Raw genomic sequence first — 25,510 nt, forward strand, 5'->3', positions numbered from 1 at the left:
TCAAACTCGTAAAAACAGAGTACTACCAAAATAATCATGTCATAAATTTTGACAAAGAACATATTGAATTATATTAACAATAGACTAATTGTCGCTGTATTGTATCATGTACTATCACGAGTATCCATAAGAATTACATTAGATGTCAAAGAATGATACTATCGTAAGTATCGAAAAGTCTAAGTCCATAAGAATTGGATGAGCTGTCAAAAAATGATTATCATAAGGCATTATCATTGCTAATCAAACAAACTTGAATCTATAGATTTACACATTTGATGAGATAAAAGAGAATCAATCATCAAGAGAAGGAAAATATGTGAAAAAGGCACCAAAGTGATCTAAATGGATGATTTTATTGAGAAAACAACCAACACCAGTTCACATTTTAAAGTTTCGAAGTGAAAATCATCTACAATGAATTAAGGCATTGCTGCGGCAAAATCAGCATTATTTTATTCAGTCTAAATAGCAAATATTGCAAATTGAAGCACATCGAACCCAATCTCAAGCATGCTTAGTCGTGATATTCTTCCATGAACCGCTTGTGAAATTCTGTTAATCCAGATACTATTGCTGGCATTTTATCCTCTTGCGGCAAAATTGTACAACGAAAATGCCACGTGCCAGGTACCTTCCAGCAAAAACAAATGTCAACATTTTGATTCAAACATTTACTTGACTAAAAAAAAGAAACGTGAATCGGCAAAACTGACCTACAGAACCTACCTGACCAAATCCAGACCCCGGAACTACAACAATCCCTGTAGCATCCAGTAATTTTTTAGCATAGAAAGCATCAGGCACTATTTTAGCTGCTTCTGCAGCTTTAATTGCTGCTTGAGGCAAGTGGAGACGAGGAAAAGCATACATGGCACCCTCTGATTCATTACAAGTAACACCTTCTAGCTTGTTCAATGCATCGACCAATGTCTACAAAAGTCACCCAGTACAATCAGAAGAATAAAATGTTATAAAAAACAAATACAAACCATTTAGACCCTACAGTAGTGTATAACATACAATGATTATTCATATTAAACAATAGGAGCTACAAAAGCATCATATGCATGCCAGTGTAATGCCAATATCTGCCAGAAACTATCAACTTTATGAGAAAACTGTTACAATCACCTTAGTTGCATACAGAAAATCGGCCCTCCTGATATTGGAAGAGGGTAAACCAGCCCAAGTTCGGTGGAGGGGATAAGAAATGTTTTTTATACTTAAAACGAAAATATGTCTCCATATAACAATATGGCTAATATCAAATATAGAAGCAAGAAGGCTCCTAGAACTAGGTCATGCTGTGATATATTTGGTGTCAGAAGGTTAAAAAATTATAAACAGATGCCCCTTGCCCCAGGAAGCATGACTAGAGCCCTTCCAACTTAGAACATGTCACGGTTATTTCAAAATGAGCATATTCATCCCTATCTTTAGCAAAATATCATGAAAATTTTGTTCACATTAGTTCATAACTTGGCCCAAATAAGTAGATCCCAAATATATATTTGCACGTCTGCAATTTCTGGCACCAGATGCAGATATCTATTAGAAACATATCATTCTGTACATTCATTATGTATTTGTCACTCTTCATTTTTAAAGGTAACTGACCCTCAACTACCATTGCTTATTTCAAAAAGTTTCTTTCATAGCCACCATAAGGAGATATATCGAACATGTACAATAAACATAGGTAACTACTAAATGACTGCACGAACTGACAAATATCTACCGTTCCAAAAGGTTATCAGTTGAATCTCATTGATTCTAGCAAATTCAAATTCTGGAAATAAGCGAATGTTTAGCAATAGTGTATTACAAATAGCAATATACACGATTCCTGTATGATAAATATGGTAATAATAATTGAGACAGATAACTTATCCACCTAAGAAAGAGGAATCATACAGAATCAACCCACAGAACGGATCAGAGCATTCATCACAAATTAGCAATGTGACAGAATCTAGGTATTGCCATGATTAACAAATACAGAAATAGAAGATGGCAATATAATAATACATACAATGATCGCAAGAATTCCAAAATTATTGAACTTAATCAGTGGTCTAATATGTGCCACTCCATTTCAGATTCCCTCAGAATCAGGCAAGGAGTCAATAAGAATATGAGCCACTCAATTTCAGAGTGCTCAGATTAGAGCATGGAGAACAAAATCTTGAATCAAAATATGCACATACAAGGACTTCATAAGTGCAATACTATAATTCATTCATGCAAATAACATTGATGCAAATTCATTCAACATTAAATTTTGAACTTACACTAAACTGGATCATATGCAATGGCCACTACAAAGAAATGAGCACGGGTTTAAAGCTTGAGAGAGAATGAATTTATTTTCTATGAACCACACAATCAGCAGTTCTATCATTATATAAAACTCTCAAGGATAGATGATGTTAAACCCGAAAATAGGAAAACCTGACTAGTATGAACATAAGCACGCTTACATGAATAAGCAGAAATTTCTTTCATATTTTAACACATTCAGGAATCAAACATGATTGACCACTAGGTTCTGACGAGCAAATAACACACAAGAATTCACCAGCACTTTAACATTTTGGTCCAGGAATACCCAGACCCTAGAATCCACGCCCCCCCGCCCATTTCAGATTAGGACATTGGCCTGCAAACTACACCAATCACAGATTGCACTTAGCGTACCCAATATCCCACTCCGTGAACGTTTTGTCTGTTTACAGAAGGATAGAAATACTTCAGCTATCATTATCAGTTATTCCCCACTAGGTCCACTAGCTCAGCCAAAGCCAATATATTATTTATGTCATAAGGCAATGACAATCATCCATTTTAGCATTTTCATTGAAAAAAATGCTAAAATTGATCTAGATACCCACAAGCTTGGCCAAAAAAGATTTAAGTTCTGTGTATGGTATAGGACAACAGCAATCCCTCCATTTTGCTTCTTATCTTTTAAGAAGCTAAAACGTAGAGCTTTGTACTGGAAACAGTCACAACTACTTTAGCTATTGATTTGAATTTTAACGTGATTCTGTATCTTCTGACAAACTGTGATTATACCACCATACACTGAGCCTTAAGTTATGAGAAAATTAAGTAAAAAGAAGTCTATCTAGAGTAAAGCTTGAACAAACAAATCGATAGGACGTATAGAATAAGCAGGAAGTTAATGAGTGATCTCAGGACCATGTAGAGGTGGTTTTGATCAAAGTAACAAGAATCAAAATCAGATCGGAATCGGCAAGGCCGAATTGAATTGTGAATCGGCCATAAATAGTAATCGAATCGGCTATGATCGGCAAATTTTAAAAACCCTTGAAATTTAGAGGTTTAAACAATTTATAACTTATTTCATGCACCGTTTATTGAATATATCTTAAACACACTATAACATCAAATAGAATCTAACATACATAAACAAGGAACATAAATGATAAATCCATCACATACGTAAAATAAATCTTTTCTTAGCTTAAGTAATTAGAAATCATAGTGAGTCACAACATAGATATATAGAATTATAAATGTTGTCAAATCATAAATGTATGTAAGATGAAGATCCATTAAACCAATGACATCAAATCATAAATGTATGTAAGATGCAGATCCATGAAACATGTATATCTGTAAACAAAATGAAAAGACAAGTCTATCTAGTCTAGCTCTAGCTCAAGTTTATCTCTCACTTTTCCTCTCTTTTTGTCATACTCAACAAATGGAAGGCCTTTTAGAGTTATAAGAAAGAGAAATAAGAAAAAAAATCATTATTAAAGTTGTACTTTTTTACATTTTTATGTTGCCCAATTGGGCTGCCCCGATTTTTCCAGCTGATTCATGGCAATTCATGTGATTCATGGCGATTGATGCCAAGAAATCGTCAATTCGATTCACCGATTCACAAAATATTGGCAAGCCTGAATTGAACCGATCAATCACATGAATCGTGTGAATCACCGTGATTCTCGTTACTATGGTTTTGATTATACAAATAGATATGCATGTATGAGAAAAATGTAAAAACTTAAAAAGACAGTTGAAGCAGCATCTCAACGTTAGGCTTTATATAACTAACCTTTGCCCGCCTTGCAAGGGATGAAAGAATGTCATCCCTCTCTGTACAAAATATTTCAAACGACTCATCTCCACTCTACAAGAAGTATTTCATAATGAGTGCAGAAATCAGAAGAGAAAAAATAGGTCAATACTCAAACCAGGATTTTCTGGAGAAAAGGGTATATAAAACATCCAGTCACAAGTATGTACCTGTGGTGGATTCATTATAAGATTCGCCAGTATCTGGCCTGAAATGTTAGAGCAAAGATTCACTGAGGCCAATTTATATAATTGATCTTTGACATCACTATCAAGTCCGGTAACCTCCATATAGCCACCTCTTTTTCCACATTCACCATAATATCCTGCATATTGTGACAATTGTTGAGTTGCCTTATTTATCTTAACATGAGAAAAAAGAAATTGACCATACAGAAGAAATCTATTTTGCCTGCATTGCATAAGCTACAAAAAGTAACTGCACTAACTCAAACACCAATATCAAAGTTGACAAAATTGTACCTTCATCCAACTATATCTGGAAGAGAAGAATCATTTGATGGAATTTAACGTGCTTAAATATTAGTAGTTTATGATGGTATAATTGTTTTGTTCAAGTTTATGGAATGGTTGTATCAGCTGGAGGTCCTTTTATTCATTAATAACACACGGAAAAGAAAAGGCTAAGAGAACTACATCAAATTTTAGTCAACCAATGCACGAAAGGTCCCTCCAACTGTGAAAGTACGTTTAATATATTTTTACCAAACAATCCTAAGATCATAACTCAATGACATGCACAAAATGTCCTCCAACAGAAATCATTTTCTTTTCATGACTAATCCTAAAAAGTTAAAAACTCTATGGCTCATAGTTCTAATCCATATATTTATGATAAGTATATGATTGGCATCTGATTAGCTAATAAGCTAGCATGAAACTTAATGCGCATGTTTTACTCTTCTAGGGAACCTTTAGTGATTCTTGCAGCAAATGGAGACATAAAATAATGTTCAGCATTATTTTTCTGCCTTTTATTTGCCTTTTTCAGCAAGAGACGCCTGGAAACTTGGTGGGAGACAGGGAGACAGTAAGGTAAAGTCTCTGACCAAAATCGAAGAGTTCAGGTATGTGAAAAGACTTGGAGATGTGTCTCCTGGTTTAACTGCAATAAACTAAGAAAATCAAACATGAAATAGAGGTAGATCTAACCATAAATGTGATCAAGACTAAGGTAATAATGAAAATGTGTCAAACTGGCAGTTAGGAACGTTGATTTGAGAAAGATAAGAATAAATTCCACATGAATAATATCTAAATCCACTTCAACTAAACTATATTGCTCATGCCCTCTTAAGATGTGGCCTGCACAAAATAATAAGAAACCTTCCATGTTAGAAATGTGGTAACAAGTCACAGCAGTTACTTTCTACTATGTCATCCAGTGTAGTTCAAGTAATTTTGAAAGGGCCTTGCCACATCTAACAAATTAGTAGTGTTCTGATTATGTGTGGGCAAGAAAGCGGGAGGATCAAATAATGAATGGGAGGGAGTGCTACCCGCGTCTTGCCACCATACCTAAGCAGAGAAGAAGAGAGATCCTGCATTCCAAAGAAAATGTTTATCTGCCATCCACTGTTCAATCAAACATCCACTCTCTTTTAGTTTTTTAATTGATATGTCACCTTGCTGTGAGGAAGGAGAGAGAGAAGACCAAGAGTATTGCTGCCAGGAGTCATTGACAAAGAATCAGCACAATGATTTGTGTGTTCTCCTTACAAATTGATTCTCTCAATCCTCAGCTGAAGCTTAGTATGACTGTTGACAATTTGGCTAAGAGGATATATAAGGACAATAGAGTTTAATTTGTGGCAACATACACCTACTATGAAGAGAGCAAAACATGTGAAATTTTGCATAGTTGGACTTAGAAAATTGTCTAAGTGTTATTCAGCAAAACAGTGGACAGTTGGAGTATTTTGTTTAATGCACTTCACAGGATGCATTTCAGCATGTGCGCAATTGAGAGAAGGTAGTACAGGATATATAGAGCACGTGGTTAGAAGCGCTGAAGATTTGGATATGTATGGACAAAGTTATGGACATTTTACTGGGTATAGGTTATGACAGGCAGAACAGAGTAGATGACTGAGTAAAAGCATTTTGGTTGAGGAATAGTTCTGGTTTACCAAAACAATGACTTAACAATGTTGTGACAACATCCTAGATGTTAACCCTCACTTAGCAAAAAGTAATTTTAAGTTCTAGGAAACATGCAAGCTATTGAAGGTAAACTGGTTAAGTAGTTTGGTATTAGGAAAGACACTTTTGTTTGTAATAGTGTGGCATTGTATTATAATGATATAATGTTTTAATGTGCACTTTGCATAATCAGTATTGATGCAAAAGTGATGATAGTACAGTACAATACAGATGAATGATCAATTTTGGAAACAGAGATACAAAGACAGATTAGATATTGAAGATATCAGCACTGTAATTAGTTTTTGTATCTATACCTTTTGTATATAGATTGTACCATTGTATATGCATGTTTGGACAGTGGGCTCAGCTTGCTACTTTTGTATTGCAATACCAACTCGTAATAGGGTTGAGGCTTCTAACAAGGCCTGATCATCTAACAAGGACAAATACACTATACAGATGTAACAAACTCCTAACAGGGTATTCAATATCTTACGCAAGATACTATTGATTAGTGGATCATTTTGTGGGTTCCATCCCCACCGGGGTTTTCCCTAGTTAACAAATAATGGTGTTATGAGTTGCATTGTGTTATGGTTATGTTTACTTTTCAATTTGATCATATATGCATGTATAAAGATTGTTAATAATATCCATAGTTGGGCAAAAGTTTGTGGAACATTGATACCAACTCCTAATAGGGTTGAGGCTTCTAACAAGGCCTAGTCTTCTAACAAGGACGGATACACTATATGGGTGTAATAGACTCTTAACAGGGTCAATATCTTTCAAAAGGTACTTTTGATAAGTGGATCATTTTGTGGGTACCATCCCCACTAGGGTTTTCACTTGGCCAAGGTCTCCCTAATTAACAAATAATGGTGTTATGAGTTGCATTGTGTTATGGTTATGTTTACTTTTCAATTTAATCATATATGCATGTATAGAGATTGTTAACGATATCTATAGTTGGGCAAAAGTTAGCGGAGTACTGATTCACCCCCAAGTATTCCCTATTTCTAACAATGAGTATTTAGGGTCTAATATTCAATCCTTATTTTGAATGTGCTATATGTTGAAAATGTGGAAATTAGTGATCCAAATCTGATAGAAATTATGGACACAAGCACACTTGTAGCTTGAATTTACTTAACATCAGTGTATGCACATCCATGTATCTTTCCTATTGCATATCCATGTATCATCCTCTGCCATTTTAGTTTAGTTGAAAGGTCTCTTAGGTTGCTGAATCTAATAGCTTGGACACTCCACTAAACATTCCATTGCTCTTCTTAAGCCTCCCTCCCCTACACAAATTAGCACAAGGAACCATCCTAATAGTATTAAACTGTGAAATATAAGATGTCCTTGAACAAATTTTGAGATGATAAGCATAATAATTCTAACATATGGAGGGCCCAATCTGCTGTTCACTACATAGGAAGAACACCTAGCAGCCCTAAGGAACAAAATTTTAACAATTTACATGGCTTGCTGTTTGACTTTTCATACATTATTCATTATCAGTATTGCTTAATATACCTATTAACAATTATTATTTATTCCTTAATGTGTTTGAACTAGTTTCATAAATAATAAAGCTCAAAGTCCCAAAACGGTCAAGACTGTCGCCTATAACTTCATCCATAAAACCTTTCACTCCTATCAAATTTAATGGATTCCTGTCGTTTTAGTTTAGATGAAAGGTCTCAAAGGTTGCAAAATCCTGCAGCTTGGCACACTCTGCCAAACATTCCATTGCACTTCTTAAACCTCCCTTCCCTACCCAAATTAGTTCTAATAGTATAAAATTGTGAAACATAAGAAGTCCTGGACAAATTTTGAAATGATAGGCATAATAGTTCTAACATGTGGAGGGCTCAATCTGTCGTTCACTACATAGGAAGAACACACCTAGCAGCCCCAAGGAACATAATTATCATGATTTACATGATTTTCTGTTTGACTTTACATATATTCATTATCAGTATGTATATATTATTATGATTTATTCCTTAACATGTTTGAACTTCCAACAAGTTTTCATTACTAATAAAACTCAAGGTCCCAAAAAGGTCCAATGATCTTGACTGTTATGACTTCATCCACAAAACCAGTCACTCCTATCAAATTTATGCATTAAAGATTTCTTCCTAATAATAATGATATACTTTGAAATATAAATTTGCAAGGATGATATAATCCTTCCACGCAGTTTAGTTTGAGAGATCAAAATTAATATTAGAAATAAGTTCAGCCAAACTCATTTAATGAGATTTCTTTTAATTACTCTGTAAAATATCAGAAGGAAATAAAAATTACATCAAAGGGTGAGGATTCACAATGGTATGTCTCTTGAGATAAAGATAATAATAGGTTTATTGTATCTAACTCATAAATTATAACACTGGAGCAAACTAAAAACAAACACAAAAGGTTAGTATGTAATCTTTATTATTTGATAAAAATGGACTTATTTATGTCATGTTCATCATTCATTTTATAATTTGTTGTGTACTAATAAGCATACTGAGGCGATTAATTGAAAATTAGTTAAAAAAAGGAAATTCCACTTCTAGATCAACCAGATTGAGAGATTGAATGAAACATTAGTAAGATTGTTTAATAATTGGTCAAACTAGAATGCTAGGTAATTAACTAAATGGTTAGGAATTGATACCTGATTAAGACCATCGGTATTAATGACAGAAACAATCGGTCAAGAAATTCATGTGTTGGACAATATTCAATTTTACCCTTAACTGCAAAATTTAGATTAGAAGCATCCTTTTTACCTTTCTTAATAATGAATACACAACAGCATGGAAGTCTCAAAATTGTACGATGAATTTATACGATTCCTAACTGTCTCAAGTGTTTAATTTAAATATAATCCTTAAATATTTATGTGGAAAAAACATACATTTATTTTATGAATGCTTTAAAACATAAAGCAAGATCAATTGTTCCATTAAGCTAATTGTAGAGAATTAAATGACATATTCTTAAACACTGATGTGCAATCTTTCCTTCAATTTTGTGATAAATAATCTAGCTCACTAATCCTTGATAATGATTAGGATAGACAATTTATTAGAAAGACTAGGAAATCACAGTACACCAATTTAACTCTTCTTCCCTTGTGACATAGAAATTAACAAAAAAAAAAGGATTTCATTTCCTTGTAGCATTTATCAAATGTTAGTTTTACAGTTCCCTTTCAATAAAAGATTAACTGATTAGATAAGAGTCCTTTATATAAGAATATACATAGATATTGAAATAATTGACATCATCATTTTCTTTTCAATTCTTATATTTAAATTTCAACATCGCATTGATGTTATATGATAATTTAAACAGTTTCATTTTATTTTCATATTGTTAGTAAACCCAAATAAAGAGGAGGAAACATTGAAAAACCTAGCAACATTTGGAATAAACAGTGCCTCTTTCTCACACTTAACAGAGAATGCCATCATGATTGAACCACTACATCTAACATCTAATAAAGCTGCAACAACAGCTTATGTCACATCATCCCTATAAATTTCTTAAAATTGGGGAGTAATAAAGAAAATTGTTGAATTCAAATCCAAGGGACGGGAAATCCCCCATGAATCAATACTCTAATAAGATGAACCTACATGTGCTAGTGAAACTGTACAAAGCCCCATTAGGGTTTGAGTGTATGTAATTATTCATAATCACTTTTAGTGATATGATCCTCTATTCTGGTACATGATTTAAGGGTGACATAATAATAGGACTATGACCTAGATAAAAATTAAGTAAACAAGAAAGTGGTTACCATGGAACCTTTTGCTTTATGAACTTCCCAATGTGAGTAGCAGCTATAGAGAAACTGTCTAGGGCAATGGCCCCTAGAAAGGGCTGCATATCCAGCATTAAGTTTACACCAAACATAATTAGAAAACAGAGCTACATAGGGTTTGATCCTGTTTGGAAGTGTGTATGTAAGCAGTCCAAAGATGAGGTTGTCTCTAGTATGCAAGCCATCAGAGATAAGGCTTAAGGAAGGGAGTGTATAGATAAAACAAAATTAATAAATCCAAGATAAATTGTTTGAGTGAGGGGCATTGGGATTATAATCTTTAGTATAAAGTAAAGATAAAATGTTTTCATTGTATACTCCAAATGATACTGAAAACTCACTTATTTCTTGTGGGCCACAAACCAGAATTCTGAGGTGGGATTCAAAAAGGACATATTCTCTTCTCCTAAAAGACAGATCTCGGTACACTTTTAGTAGGAGTTATAGTCTTGAGATGAGAATAGTTTAGGGCAATAGACTAACCCTATTAAGACTTTGGCTAGAGCATTCTGTTTCCTATCCTATTTGATGGATGCATGCCTATCCTAGTGTTGGATGGATGCTCAACTTGTGTTATAGATGGATGCCTAACCCTGTGTGAAAGCTAGATGCCTATAATGTTCAATGGGTAGATGAATACATGAGTATACAATGAATGAACACTTGTTACTGAAGGAGAATTAATAACACGAAAAATATACAGTAAGTACTTTGGGACATTACGCAAGGGTCAACTTCATTGAAGTAATAGGGATAGATTCAAAAGATCAAATATCATCAAGTAGATATCCAACAAAACTAATCCAATATTAACCACACATCTTTTAAATGTATAAACTTGTAGTTATTTCAGAAAGATGAAATTTTTTGAAATTTTCCAATTTCCAACTGCCATATAACTATATAAATTAGTGCAGTTTTTATATCTGACAATAATCATTAACATCCCAAATAAGAGAAAGGAAGTCACTTGCTTTATGTACCTTTAGATACTGACTGATAAGATACAAGGCAAATGTCCTTTTCATTGTAGCCTATACTCCTTGAAATCTTTTTGAAAGAGTGGAATTCTTTGTTATCTGCATAAACATTGTCCTGGTAAACCTGCATTTCCCAAACACTTACTCAATCTAAATTTTCAGAGTTAGAAGTATTTTTTTCTGACCCTGATTTAATAGAAACAATTCCAACATAAATAACTCACAAATCGATTTCATGTCCTCATATACTAGTGAACCACTATAAATTCAATTATAATAGAGAATTTGATTTTTACAATAATTCACAGATAACCAAGGAAAGATAATTGTAAACTGATAGAAATGTGTAATTAAAAGAGCTACCTCATCAGCAAGAAGAACCAAGCCTTCACTCTTGCAAAACCGCACTATCTCTTGCTGATTTTCCTCTGATAGAACCTTCATAAAATTTCAAGTGTTATTAAGAGTGTTTCGAAGACTAAACTTTGAGAATGATTACAAATCCAGTTTTCCAATTAAACATGCTGGATCTGTTTAGAAGACATGCAATCAAATAATCGTTTTTTTCATTATTTTACAATAGAGCATAGAAGGCTTAAAATGCATTCAAGCCTCTAAGAATTCAAGTACCTTACTATTCCAAAATGGATCTCAGAAAATTGTGATACCAAATTTATTGCTTTGAATTTCATTTGGCTCACCTGACCCGTAGGATTTCCAGGATTTATAACAACAATAGCCCGAACATCAATTCCATTTAAGCGAGCTGCTTTTAGCTGTTCTTTGACTTCATCTATTTCCAATCCCCATCCTGTTGCCTCATTTAAGTAGTATGGAACCTACAGATATTGAAAATAATTAGTTGGTAAACCTTCTTCTTACAGCCACTGAGAACCAAACATGCAGAAGGCGCCCCTGCAGTGAAAATTTCCAAAACAAGGTGAAGAATGATAATTCTTTGTATAAAATAATAATAAACCCACTGTAGACATACGTACCAGTTTCCCACCATGAAGGGTAATAGATGCTGAGTACAGTGGATACTGTGGAATTGGACAAAGAATTCCATCTTTTTCTGACCTTATAAGTAACTGCAACATCATATGAACCTGTGCGTATTTATATCCAACACAATAGTGAGCATGCATACCTTCCCAAACAGCAGGTAGCTCGTGGGGACTACTATAAATAAATAAAGAATCCGGACTAGCAAATTCTTCAGTATGTACTATAATCTAATTTACCCCAGGACTTGCTCCATCAGTCAGAAAAAGGTCATCTGGATTGCAAGGAAAACCATCACGTTTAGCAATACCCCTGGCAATCTCATCACGTAATGACTTGACACCCTGTCAATGTAAAAGGTTAGATGCACATTAGACATATATGTTCTTTCAGAATTAAGTTTTGTAAAAACCACAATCCCCCTCAAGAGTTGATTTCATAGAGACAAAAAAAAAGCATGAGCAATTACATATATGGTTGGATAATATTAGAAAGATAGGACCCTTGGACTATTATTGTCTTTTGATTTTGCACACTGAACAAATCAAACAGAAGGCTTTCAAAACATGTGAATGGACAACTGGCAAGCAGAGATTAACTTGTTATTTCCTTAACTGTTTGGAAACATATTGACAATAAGTCAAGCGCCTATATCAAGAGCAGTCAAATTAAAGGATACATGCTTTATTGATACATAGTAAAATACGATCACAAACATAAAAAAACTTTCATGATGATAAATAACAAGAGTTAAAATCGTACCACCAAACCATGTTACAGTTGGGGAGCCCAAATGCATTAACATCATTTCAGAACACAGAATAATAATGTAATTTTAATTTCTATTCATTTGAAAGCAGCTTATGCTAAGCATTCAATATTTACCTCCAATAAGACATCATATTGTAAGAAATTAGAAATTAAATTGCTAATTCAAACACCAATTGACCAATGACAACAATATAATCATGTGTCAATCATCACAACACTCAGAGTTTGATACATCATCTTTCACTTCAAACTCTTACATAACAGAAGACTTCACGATTTTAATGTTTAATCTAATATAGCTACCTTCAAGAATGAGAATGTTCATTTTAACAATTGCAACTTCAACAGTTTTAATCTCCATATTGAGTTTCAAATATCAAACACAATGATGAGAGCCTTCTAAAAAACATAATGCTGGCTTTGCATAGGTAGCCATTAATTAATTGTTTGGCTAATGCAAATAGTTAATGATATGTGTTATTAATTATTTTATTGCTAAGTTATATCTTTTTCTCTATTTTCTCTATGGAGAAGACACTATAAACACAGCGAGTGTACTGGAATGGGAGAGAGACAGCGTGCCAAGGAAAGAACAATTGTATGTTGGCTAGTTTCAATTTATATATTTGGTTTTTCCCTAATTTATATCATAACTATAGGAACTTTTTTAAGGCTAGAGATGTTTTCCTTGTATCAGGACTATTTATAAAAGTGTGTTCAATTTATTTAATCCTATCATTTTATGACTTATGACTGATTAAGATGATAATAGGTGATGTGTAAGGAAGGAGATGGCATGATAAACACAAATCTCATATGTGTAAATGGGAAAGGAAGAGCACATGATCTTTCACTTCTCTATGGTTTATAGAAATCATTAGCTCCCCACCCTTACCCCACAACTTAAACTTATCTTTTGCTTGCCATTTGTGGGTTACTAGGAAATTTAGAAGTGATAAAGATATTAAAAGTAACCATCTTTTCATGCATCTCAATGGGCAAGCCATTAATAGCCAAACAATTGTTTAGAATAAAATAGAAAACAACGAACATTTATTGAAAACATATAACTTGACACTATAATACTCCATACTCCATATTGGCATCTGAGGCTACAATTGCTAGTATTAAACAGAGAGGTACAGAGTATTGACTGAGGAGGCACTGCCAACATCTACAAGCCATGGAATTTTGAACCACAGATTTATGGAGATAAACAAATAATAGCCTATTACAATGATGGATCTATTTCATCCTCCAACATGAAAAATTCACAGGAGACCAGTTTGACATCTTCATACTATGCTAAATTTGATTTGCAGATATTGTCTTTTTATAGTGATTTCCCAACCAGCTTATTCAACCATACATATGCAGAATCAGCATAGGTAGAAAAGTAAGTTTCATTGTATATTATACCTGGCTATGACTGTAGGCACCAGTAGCTCTTCCTGGAATTCCATCTAGGATTTGCCAAGCCCTACTAATAGAATCAGAACTGTAACAGCAATTGTTGGTATCTTAACAACAATGAAAAATGTTTACAAACCAAAAAAAATTACAACAGAACGTACAAAATGTTCTAAGCGAGCTTTGAAATTTGTAAGGTAGTGGTAAGTGTAGATTGACCTACCTAAAGATGCCATGTGTTTCATCTTTGTCCAAAAGTGTTGGATGGTCACATAATGCTAGCACCTTGACAAATATCATGGATAAAATGAAGTTAACAGAGCATAAGGTAAAAGCTTCCACAAATCATGACAAGTGATAGATACACAAATAGAAAAATGAAGTAAACCTCTCGGAAAAATGTAATGGGCTGCTGACCCAACGAGTGTGGATTTCCAATATTGCAATAAATAATCTGCAATCACAAAGCATGGTTCAGTTCAAGGAATAACTTACTCTCTGTAAAGATCTATGAATTAAAAATGATGAATGAAATGTTTCTATCAGCAATTAAATAAGCTCAAATGTAGAATGTGTTCCCTAATTTGAAAAAATAAAATTAACAACTGTTCGTTAAGAAAAACAACTTACCTAGCATGAAAACAGAATGTTAAAAATTGTGTTACTAGAAATTTCTGTGATTATACTACCATATATCTGATTATTTTATAACAAAATGACATAATGTCAAAGGACAGACCATAGGTCCATAACTGTAATGCCATTAATTTAATACATTATATGATTTAGCACAAAGTATTTGTATTTGCCAAATTCAAAATAATACAAGGAAAATGCCACCAATAAAGAGAGGGTGACTTTTGTGAGGCTAATCACAAACTAGTACTCATTGCAGCTTCATAAATTGACTAAAACTCAGGAGATATTCAGGGCATGATCTGAATTATCTCTCAATTGGAAATGTTGTGCCAACTATACTCCAACAAAGTTAAACCTCTCCACACATGAATTCTCAATGGAAAAAAATGTAAGGTTGTTGCTGAAAGGACGACAATCAGAACTACGAAGTCAGCAATTAAGTGATTAGGCCAAACACATTCACAGGAGTGTCCATTATACCAGCACAACCATAAGGTATGGCATTTGCAGATAGAACACTCTTTACAAAAAGAGCATTTGAGTGTAAAGAAAAATAAGAAATGTAAAGGCATAGAGGTTTTTATTTGTTATAATGATCAATTAAAGGCAAATTAAGTACCAGATTAAAATATTTGCTATTTATAGCTTATTGCTACAACACACTATAAAAAATATTCAAGTAAATATGTTCAGGCCTCAGTATGTGCCCAAAAGAAAAATAGTTTGCAAGTATACAGAAGGCATAGTAATAAAGGATAACAAAAATGCAGAAGCTTCCATTAGAGCTTAGAATAAAATTCAGATGAGCAGATCTGCTGACAAATGTAGAATATTGAGAAATTCAGAATATAAAGTAGTAAAAGGCCCAATTAAACTTATCAAAAACCTCAAAATTCAATGTCAAAACCAAAACCCACAAAATCAAAGCAATATCACAAGACTGTTGGGCATTACGTCTTAATATAAAGATGGGAAACCAGCTAACATTATTCAAAGTTGGCTCAACTGGAACATGTGAAATCAATTATTTAACAAAATTTATGAACAATAATGATAAGTGAGTACCAATGACACAAAGCATCAAGGCCAGTGTAACAAATATAATAGGCTCCTTGCCCATATAAAGCACAAGGACTACTAGGTTCCATATCAACACACTAATACTAATGTCATATGAGTTAGAGAACTTCTTCCCAATATTTAGCCTTTCATAATAATCCCTTTTAATAATTCATTATCAACCCATAAATAAACAAAAGAAGTAAGCTAGATGGTTGCCCATAAGGAATGAAACCAAAACCGTGCAAGGAAAAGTGAGAGTTTAACAAATCAAGAATGTGTCACGTATGTACATGAATATGTAGATAACTATATGTTTTGTGTCACTTCGTCATCTTTTTTTTGTATCCAATATCTCATTGTTAAAAAAGCATAAATCCTATCCATTCATAGGCTAGAGAGTACCCATAATGGATGACAACTAAACAATAATGGGTGGAAAGAAGAAATAGTGCAGGCAGATTGTATTGTATATTTAGGTGTATATTATTCAACAAAAAGAATTAAGCAGAATTAACATATGACTTTCACTCTATATTATTTTCTTTAATTGTTCTGAGAACAATATTTTATGTCGAAATTTGAAGAACACATTCTATGACACCCTCATACAAACATATAACATATCGATGATTCTCCAATAAAAATAGTCCTAAATTTTTTTTCTACAACGAAGAATTCAGATGGCATAAGTAATGAAATGGATTAAAATGGGATTTACTTCTTCAGATCACCAAATCATGTGATCAATAGTGTCTTTTGAATATGCAAGATGCAATTTAAATACCTCACTAAAAGGGAGTGAAGATGATTTTGTTTGCAATTCCTGCTGTAAGCGCTGCCAAGGCAAAACAGAAAAGGAGAAACTTCAAATTAGTATCAAGCTAGATCAAGAATACAAAAGATTAAAAAATGCATGCAATCACTTATTAAGTTATCAGTATGAATACTGTCAGCTTACCTGCCCTCATTAACCTTTATGATAAAAGCATGCTTTAGAGCATGAATATTGTTCAGTGCAAGGACAAAACAATCTATGCCTATTTTCATTTGTCAAAGGAAATAACATGATAAGAGAACTGTAAACATTCCACAATTCACATGTGCACAATATTGGATTTAATAGAATCCAAAACTATTTACTGGATATAAAACCTTCTCCAAATTACTACAGAATTTATAGTGGTAGCCCTGCAGCTTCGTAGTGAAAGAGGAAAGACGCATATACTCTAATTGCAGTTTCACCCCCAAAACAAAATAAACAGTGCAGTGAAAACTATTTACAGGTAAAATATGCTTGGATCATGTCAAAAAAGAATTATGTGCAGTTGTGAGTTGTGTGCTTTTCTTTTACGATTATTTTTCAATTTGAAACCAGTTTGCTCTTTCAAAGTTCATATAACCATAATCTGACAAACTTGCAGGTAATTGCTACCACAGAATGTTTTTTGCACTATCAATTGCTATTTTTCTTTTTAAAAAATGGTTCTGTAAATGCTACTTATATCTAGTTCTACATTGAATTTGCTCAATTTCTGGATAATTTTATTAATTATTATTAATATTCATGCATGCCGCTGTGAAAATCAGTATTCTGATTATTAATTAGCCTTACTAAACAATACTACATAGATGGTCAATTTATCAAACACAAAGTAAACAGAAACTTGCTAAACAGTTAAGCCACTCAAAAATGACAAGAAAATAGCAATCTACGAAGTAGTAAAGATAGCCAAAAGACAAAGGTATTGGTCATTGATCCCTAGTACTTTGTCATAAAATAACAAAGGATATCTACATCATCGAATTGGATAAGCTCATGTGATAAATCAATGGGGCTTTCATTGTGGAGACGCATTAAAAATCACCAAAAGATGCATTATATGGTTATAAGTCTAAATGTTAAAAGTTCAAAAGGCTAAACTACCACATGCCATTTATAGTGTGGCATACCACAACAGTGAGGTCAGGTGCAAGTCCTACGTGGAAAGATAGCCCATGGTTATGGCATCTAAGGCAAAGGGCACTCCATTGAAGCAATTATCCTACTAAAACAAAGTTACATTTACACTATGGTAAAAATCTCACATTAGACAGAGAATGAGTAAAGAGTGGCTTCTTTGCTAAGCAAATATGTTTTTGAAATGTCATCCTGGCATTTGAAACAACTAATATCAAAAACCTTTAAAAAGTTCAATTTCACAATATAGCTATGTTGAAGCCTGCAAAACAAAAATAGCATAATTGTGTAGCATTGAGTATCTCATAAAGCTTGCACAAAAAATGAATGTATCTAGTAATCAATTGATATCCAGATATTCAGGTTCATAGCCTTAATAAGAAAGGTAACAAAATCAACAAATCCTAACTCATCTAAATGCATAACAGCTTGAAGAGAAGCTTTTCTAGCCAAATAAGATGCAAAATAGAAGGAATTCACATAAAATATGTTAAAGACTCCATCAACATAACACAAAACAAAGAGGCAGCACTGTTGAATGCGTTGGAAAAAAAATAGAATCATATGCAAATATGAACTTATTCAACGGAACAATATAAAGAGGGTTGCACTCTTGCAAAGCATTTTGTTTCCATTAGGAAGAGTACAACATTGAACCTATACTAATTTTATAATGAAACCAAACTCAATAAGGATCTCTGTATCTATGGAACTTTTTATAGGATCTACCTCCCTGTGTTCGCCGTCATTTGAAGACCAGCAGATTAAATCAAAGAGGAAATATTTAATTCTTGCAAGACATTCACATAGGAGTTCATTTGCACTTCAGAGACCATTGAACTTGGTGTAAATCCATGAACAAAAAAAAGTAAAAGAATGTTCAATAAATCTGACTCCACAGACTGCTGCCTTTGTACACATTGTAAAACCTAGTTAGATGCTAAATGAACAATAATAATAAACAGAAAGTTGTGAAACAGTGGGCATCCAGTTTATACATCAAGAACTATAAATAGATGATGAACTCTGGCAAGAGTGAGCAATAAAAATGGCAAAATCAAAATTAAGGAGGTTACAAATACCTGGGCATGAATAACAATTTCTCCACGTACTGCATATTCACATTCCAAAACCTGTAGTACATAACAGGAAATTAATTATAACATACAGTGTGTGAGGATATCTGAATATCACATTCTTATAAGTGTTTAATGATATAATCAAAAGACAAAAATCAAATTAACCAGACATCAATAATTCAAATGCTAACATGATCAAAGATGACTTCTTTCCAATATTAATATGCAGATCAATTTGAAAACTTTAAAGAATCACGTTTCAACCTAAAACAAATATATTACTTGAGTAAAGAGAAATTCACTTGAAATTACAAGCACTCAAGGCTTAAACTACAAAATATATATATATATATATATGCTAGGAGATTGACCTTCAAAATATGATATTATACTTTATAAATAATAAAAGGGGCATTGATTTATCAGATGGCTAATCTATTGAATTCAGCAAAGGATTAAACATACTCATAATAATTTTATTTTACATACTTTTAGAAACTAGCACAAAGTGCAATCCATTATATTCTCATTGTTGCATGTTTTCACAATATCATCAGTCAATCAGCAGAGGATAGAAACAGATTTTGACAGTATCTTCATAAAAAATTTCCCAAATTAAGATCCAATGTTGCAAACTTTCATGCTATATTCCAAGAAACATAAATGGCAGCATTGGATCAGAAGCAGAGCTACAAGTGGTAAAAAAACATTTTAAATATCTGCTTGTGGATGATCAGATAAATTTTATTTTTGCATGAAAGATGGTGACAAGATAGAGAGGCAATGAGCTATATTTGATTGCACTCTTTGAAAAACAACTACTCTATAAAAGATAGGATAATATAAGTGTTGACTCTTGTGCAACACACCCATAGCAAATACAAAGCCATATTTTCAACTTTCGCCATATGCATTAGCTAACAATTTACTAATAAGTTATAACCAATTAAAGATATCTCCTCTTGGCCCATGAACCTTGCCTATGCTCTATCATTTATGTTTGTTTTCTCACGTGAGCTCAATCCCTATTCATGGCATCTTGTGTGTTTGCCCTGTGCTCATTTTGCTCCCACTTTCTTTCTTTGGCGTGCTTAGCATTTATTGCTCCTCTTGGACAAATATCTAATCAAAATCAACCTTCTTCCTTCTACTTCAACAAAATGTCTCAATCTAAATCCTAGTGCTCTATTTACACTATTGATCTCCTTGTTCCCACAAGCTGATTAGATGAAATCTCATCCAACAAATCACACAATATCATTCTAACAAAGATTTCATTATCGTCCTTGTGTTGAATGGCCCATCAGATCATCAGCACAAACCAATCATCTGACACCTTTTACACATCCTCACACACATGTTATGAGCTCACTCTGGCCCCATCTTAGAAACAACTTGTCACTGTGGAGCTAATGGCACAACATTAATGCCATTAAAACTACCATACCTCTTTGCACTTGCATGAGCCAATACAATGGCCATATCATCCATTCGGCAAGCCCCTCCATGGCATCACTTATCCCATGAGCTTATGCTCGCATCACAAACATAAAGCATAGCAATCTTGGGCTCCACTCCTTGCTAACTCATTTATGACAGCTCATTGTGCAATATCTCATGTTGATAATCAATGGCATTGCACCCAACTTGTCATTCCTTGAGATCAAACCCCATCAGACAACTCACACAACCTACGAGAACCATAAATTATAACACCACTAGGTATTGTGGTGACCTTTAGTCTCAATCCTCATTGCACAGCCCCTTTGCCCCCTCCAATTGATAAGCTCAGCCTCCTTTCTCCATGCCCATAGCTTGATATTATTGGTTCCATGAATATGATAAAACTATCTCCTACTACTATGGTGTCTTCCTTTTGAGGCTGCCAAATTATCATAATATGATTAAGTTTAATGACTGCTTGTCATTTTGACTCAAGCTTACCTAGCAAACAGCATAACTAATCATCCCACTTGTGCCATTCACATGCCTACACATCATACCTCAAGTGGTACCGTGTATTGCTTCGTGTGAAGAAATTTGATGGCTAGTTTCATTATCAAGATTGTTTGTGATTAGTTTAGGTGAGGATTTTCTACCAAGCATGGCCCGTGATAGGCCTTATAATTGATTATCGCACCCATCTAGTTTGCAATAAGCATGGTAATGATGCAGCTTCTTCAGGCCCTAGCAACAATAATAATGAGCACAATGGACTCGTAACAAGCTCCCATGCACCCAATAAAACTGACACATTGGATTCCAACACAAAGCGCAAAATTAGTATTAACTTTAATCAGAATATAGATCAGATTTCATGAGCTCGTTAAATTTCAATTAAAATATATATATATATATCCTTAAAATCTGATTTTCATTCGTAGTCAGCTTACAAGTGGCTCAAGGCAATGATACTGAGTACAAATAAGATATCCTTGGCATTGCACAAATAATGAAGGAGGAATTAGAAACATTATGTGTGTGGCAGGAAGATATTTAAATCAAGGAAGCCATTTGTACCTGAGTTTGCCGAGCACTAAATCAGTGACTTTTGGGAATGTTCCAAATACACAGTCAGTGGAGAACAAAGATTTGATAAGATATGAGCTCATCTGCTAGACTCAATGCAAAATAATCCTCTTGTCACAGCTCTAGGCTCAAAGTTTTCGAAAATGCAACATGATATTCTGGTCAGAGCTCTAGGCTCAATGTTTTCAAAGATACCTTCAACATTAATCTTCCTAAAAAAACCAAATATGCATGGCGGCTGAGAGTGCACTTAATGACTAGGTTCACAATTGGCACCTTGGCAAGAAATCTATAGAGTTGTCTAATTTACTAGTGCCACAACTTAGGGAGATTTCTCATTGTGTCATGGACCTGGATTTCTATATAAACATGCCTGCATCTCATTGTTGAGGTTGAAGTGACAACATTGGAGAAAGCTAAAAGTTGTTCTCTTCAACACAAACAATTTGACATGGAGACAACATTTTTTTCAGTTTACATCTTGTTGTCTGAATTTATCACTATTGCAGCTTGCATGAGCTTACTTTGTAAACATAATTCTGAACTTTAATGTAAATTTAAAATTTAGACATGATTTTGTTGGTTAAACTTATGCAGTTGTCTCCACCAGTCTCTATCATTTTTTACCATGAACAATCATTTATTTCACTCTCCTGGGATGATTGTAATTTGCATGCTTCATGTTGAGCTAGCACTAGCAGAAGTGTGATTTGTTTATTTTGTGTTGGAAGGAAAGTTCTTCAAGCCAATGGCTATTCTCCCTGCATAAAAAACACACAATCTCAACTTTCATCCCTTCATTTAAAAAAAAAAAATTCCTCCTCCTCCCTTATCCTTTTGTTCTTTTCTATCAGCAGTTAGAGTAGGGTAGAATAGGATTAGTTCAGAATTTAGTCTATTTTCCTGCTCCACTACTACATCTTGTTCTAAAGGCATGTGTCTTCTCAATTCTGCGACCCATAATCTAAGGCTAACATTATCATGTAATATGTCTGACCTAATTCTAACAAGGCACCTCATTGAAAGAGCATCTCAGTCACCACTGAGTTTCTCGCAATACAGAGACCCAATGACCTTGAAACCTTAGGGAGGCGTTGAGCCTCCTTTCAAGTTTCAAGAAAGTAATTTATGTTTCCAACTCTTGATGTGTGCCCATGTGGTTTCATGAGCCAACAGAAAGATATTTACTTTTATGCAATTTGATCTATGTGCATTTTAATTTTTGATATCATCTCAAGATGACCTCCATAAGCACTCATCACACCAATGAATGTCTGCTTCTGTATGTTGGCAATAAAAATACAAGGCAAGAGAACCCACTTGGCACACAAGCACCTTTGAGAATTTGTTTATAGGAATGAGGAACAATAGATCTAATATATCAATTTGGTCTTTCACACTCTACTTCAAAATTGGCCTCCCTGCATAATTTATCAGATTCTAATACCACATGATGCATGGTTTCAGAAATATAGAAAGGAGCTCAAAATGCACTATCAAATACTGAACATTAACAGAACAAAAATTCTGGGCTTTACAGTTACTAACGAAAACCTGTAGTCAATTCAACTTTTGAAAAAAAATTATACACGTACAAAATCATTCAAAATGATGGCCATGAAGAGATAGTTCGTGTTAAACAAGCCAGAAACATCCTTTTAAAATGGGTGTTTCCTCTTGAAAATGAATGCATATAGAACTAGTGCGATGGATAAAAGAGTAAAGGGTGACTAACCCATACTAGTTATCAGGATAGAGCCTTCTATGGCTGAGCATTGTCTAGCAGCTAGACATACCAATGGCCATGATGATGACCTGCAGTGATTACAAATCCAGAGATTTTGAGTCTTGATAAGGTGGAGCTGGAAAACAATATGTCCAGGATACAATAGAATTAGAAGATATGCAACACTCTGCACAAAGTCGATACATTACACTGGACAATCTTTAAAGAAGCAAAGGCAATTACAGCCATGAACCAAGATGAATACGAATCAATGTTGAATGCTTCTCCTATGAAAAGATCTTCAAGATCCATCTTAAACCTGTTTGGTAATGAATTGGTAAGGCATTCATGAAAGTTACCCTTTTCTTGTATGTGTGATAGAAGAGTGACTTATGACATTCTACTCCATTCCTTTATGTAAAACTATTCACAGAAATCAGTCTATAATAAGAAGGTGGCTTAGTGACTTTGTCATAAGGTTAGTTGAAACATGCTTTATGTAGATCATTACTTGTCCTCCTAAAACAACTTTGATCATGTTCTTAAGACATGCAAGGAAAGCAAAACAAAATATATTCTATGGGGAGAATGAATGTATAGAAATGGCTTTTTGCAACATAATATATATATTTTGCGATGTTTGCAAGTGCTTTTAGATCATATCCTTATAAAATTAGACCTGAAATGTGTTAAGAGGTATCCAAATACTCTCAAGGTGCCAATCCTTATATTCTTAAGCCTAGATGCTTGTGGGATGGGCACGTGAAGTATTTTGGGTTAATCTCAGTGTGCGCCAACATAATTTAAGATAGATCTCTGCTAGATTTGATCACCTCTCATTTGCAAATAGAACAATAGAACATATCCAAAACTTTCTTGAATAGCAAATATGTAGAAAATAATGACCATTTTAGTTCACCGTATCCACTCTCCACAATATAGAAACAGAGAAAACTAGCTCTTCATCAAACCACTCTCCCCAAATTAAATATCACATAATGCATGCAAAAGTTAAAATGATTCAGGAAAGGGCAAAAAAAGGAAAGGAAAGGAAGAATCGTGAAAAGCCTAAATGCATCAGCAATGATCAAGGTGGAGCGCTTGTATTGTGAAAGACAGGACACAAGTTCAAATCCCACGGGGGCAGACTACACATGCCTTGTTTGTAGTATAATGGATATCTCACCCAAGGAGCATGAGGTAATCCTATATTGCTATCATCATAATATAGACAAAAACATATGGCTGGCATCATAGAGTGTAAAAGGACCTTTCCTTTCTAAATGTAAAATAACGAAAAATGAACCAAATGATAGCATTGGTTTTCCCCGACACATTATCAAATTCCATCTTTGAAAATGTTGCAGCTGGCTCAGCCAGTAAAGAAATTAATCTTTAAACCTGTGCGATTTCAAAAAGAAAGCCGGTCCTCCTTACATTACATAGCATGACAAACACTCAAATATTTACCTATTATAACCGCTAAAGGTTGCACTCAATGAAAAGAAATTTGATTTTGATAGGTTCCCACGCATATCAGGAAACTAATCTTAAAACTCAAATCTTGAATTAATTCAAGAAAAAGCATAAATCGACGTGACCAAAAAAGACAAGGTGAAAGGAACCTTTGGATTAATGGTAGCAACTGTGAGAGGAGACGACGAAGAGAAATCTCTCTGCCATCCACTGCGAGGAGGAGATGAATGGTTAGGAACGCTATTTGCCATCGATTTTGCTTGGGCCACAAATCTTCGAGCTCTGTCGATTACAATTCTCCGCATCTTGTCTTTCTTGACCGCTACCCTTCCTCCTTTTATACACCTGTCCTACGTTGGATCCGCCCGGTCAAAACCGGCTTCTGCCCAGGTAATAATTCCGCTGTTTATTTGGCCAGCAGTTCTCCCTTCTGTACCCGAAAAATGTCCACTAGTAAGAACGCTTGTGCCTACGAAATTTGACGGCTACGAATCAAATTCCGTCAAATACAGCCGCTAGAAAGCTTACTAATTTTAGTGGGCCGGGAAAGCATTCCTTTCGCTTGCCAATGGGACAACGTGCCGGATTCTGAATGGCTCGAGGATGTTTCTAATTCCAAGGCTGTTTAGTTTTGTACAATATCATTAAACAACTGCAAATCCGGGATTCTGGACTTCCGATTCCGTTTTGTTCCCGATGGATCTCTTATACGGAGGGCCCCGTCCCGATAAAACGCGTGCTTGAAACTAAAAATTATAGCGAGCA

The 25,510-nt window shown here is 34.2% G+C and overlaps 1 protein-coding gene across 1 annotated transcript; it reads right to left on the reverse strand.

The window, feature by feature from the left end:
- Window positions 1-337: 337 nt before the first annotated feature.
- Window positions 338-25,053, reverse strand: LOC149572653 (alanine aminotransferase 2-like). The gene is made up of 15 exons (XM_089813757.1): window positions 24,895-25,053; window positions 19,018-19,068; window positions 16,763-16,813; window positions 14,666-14,731; window positions 14,501-14,562; window positions 14,287-14,365; window positions 12,336-12,440; window positions 12,090-12,200; window positions 11,793-11,930; window positions 11,455-11,529; window positions 11,095-11,215; window positions 4,282-4,436; window positions 4,091-4,165; window positions 730-933; window positions 338-634 (listed from the first exon to the last, which is right to left on the reverse strand). The coding sequence occupies exons 1-15, from the start codon at window positions 25,048-25,050 to the stop codon at window positions 518-520; spliced, it is 1,566 nt and encodes a 521-aa protein (XP_089669883.1). The 5' UTR covers window positions 25,051-25,053; the 3' UTR covers window positions 338-517.
- Between the last annotated feature and the right edge of the window lie 457 nt (window positions 25,054-25,510).

Source organism: Cupressus sempervirens, chromosome 2, assembly GCF_028749045.1.
Source record: "Cupressus sempervirens isolate cs-2001-9-10 chromosome 2, ASM2874904v1, whole genome shotgun sequence".
In the NCBI taxonomy this organism is placed as follows: Eukaryota; Viridiplantae; Streptophyta; class Pinopsida; order Cupressales; family Cupressaceae; genus Cupressus; species Cupressus sempervirens.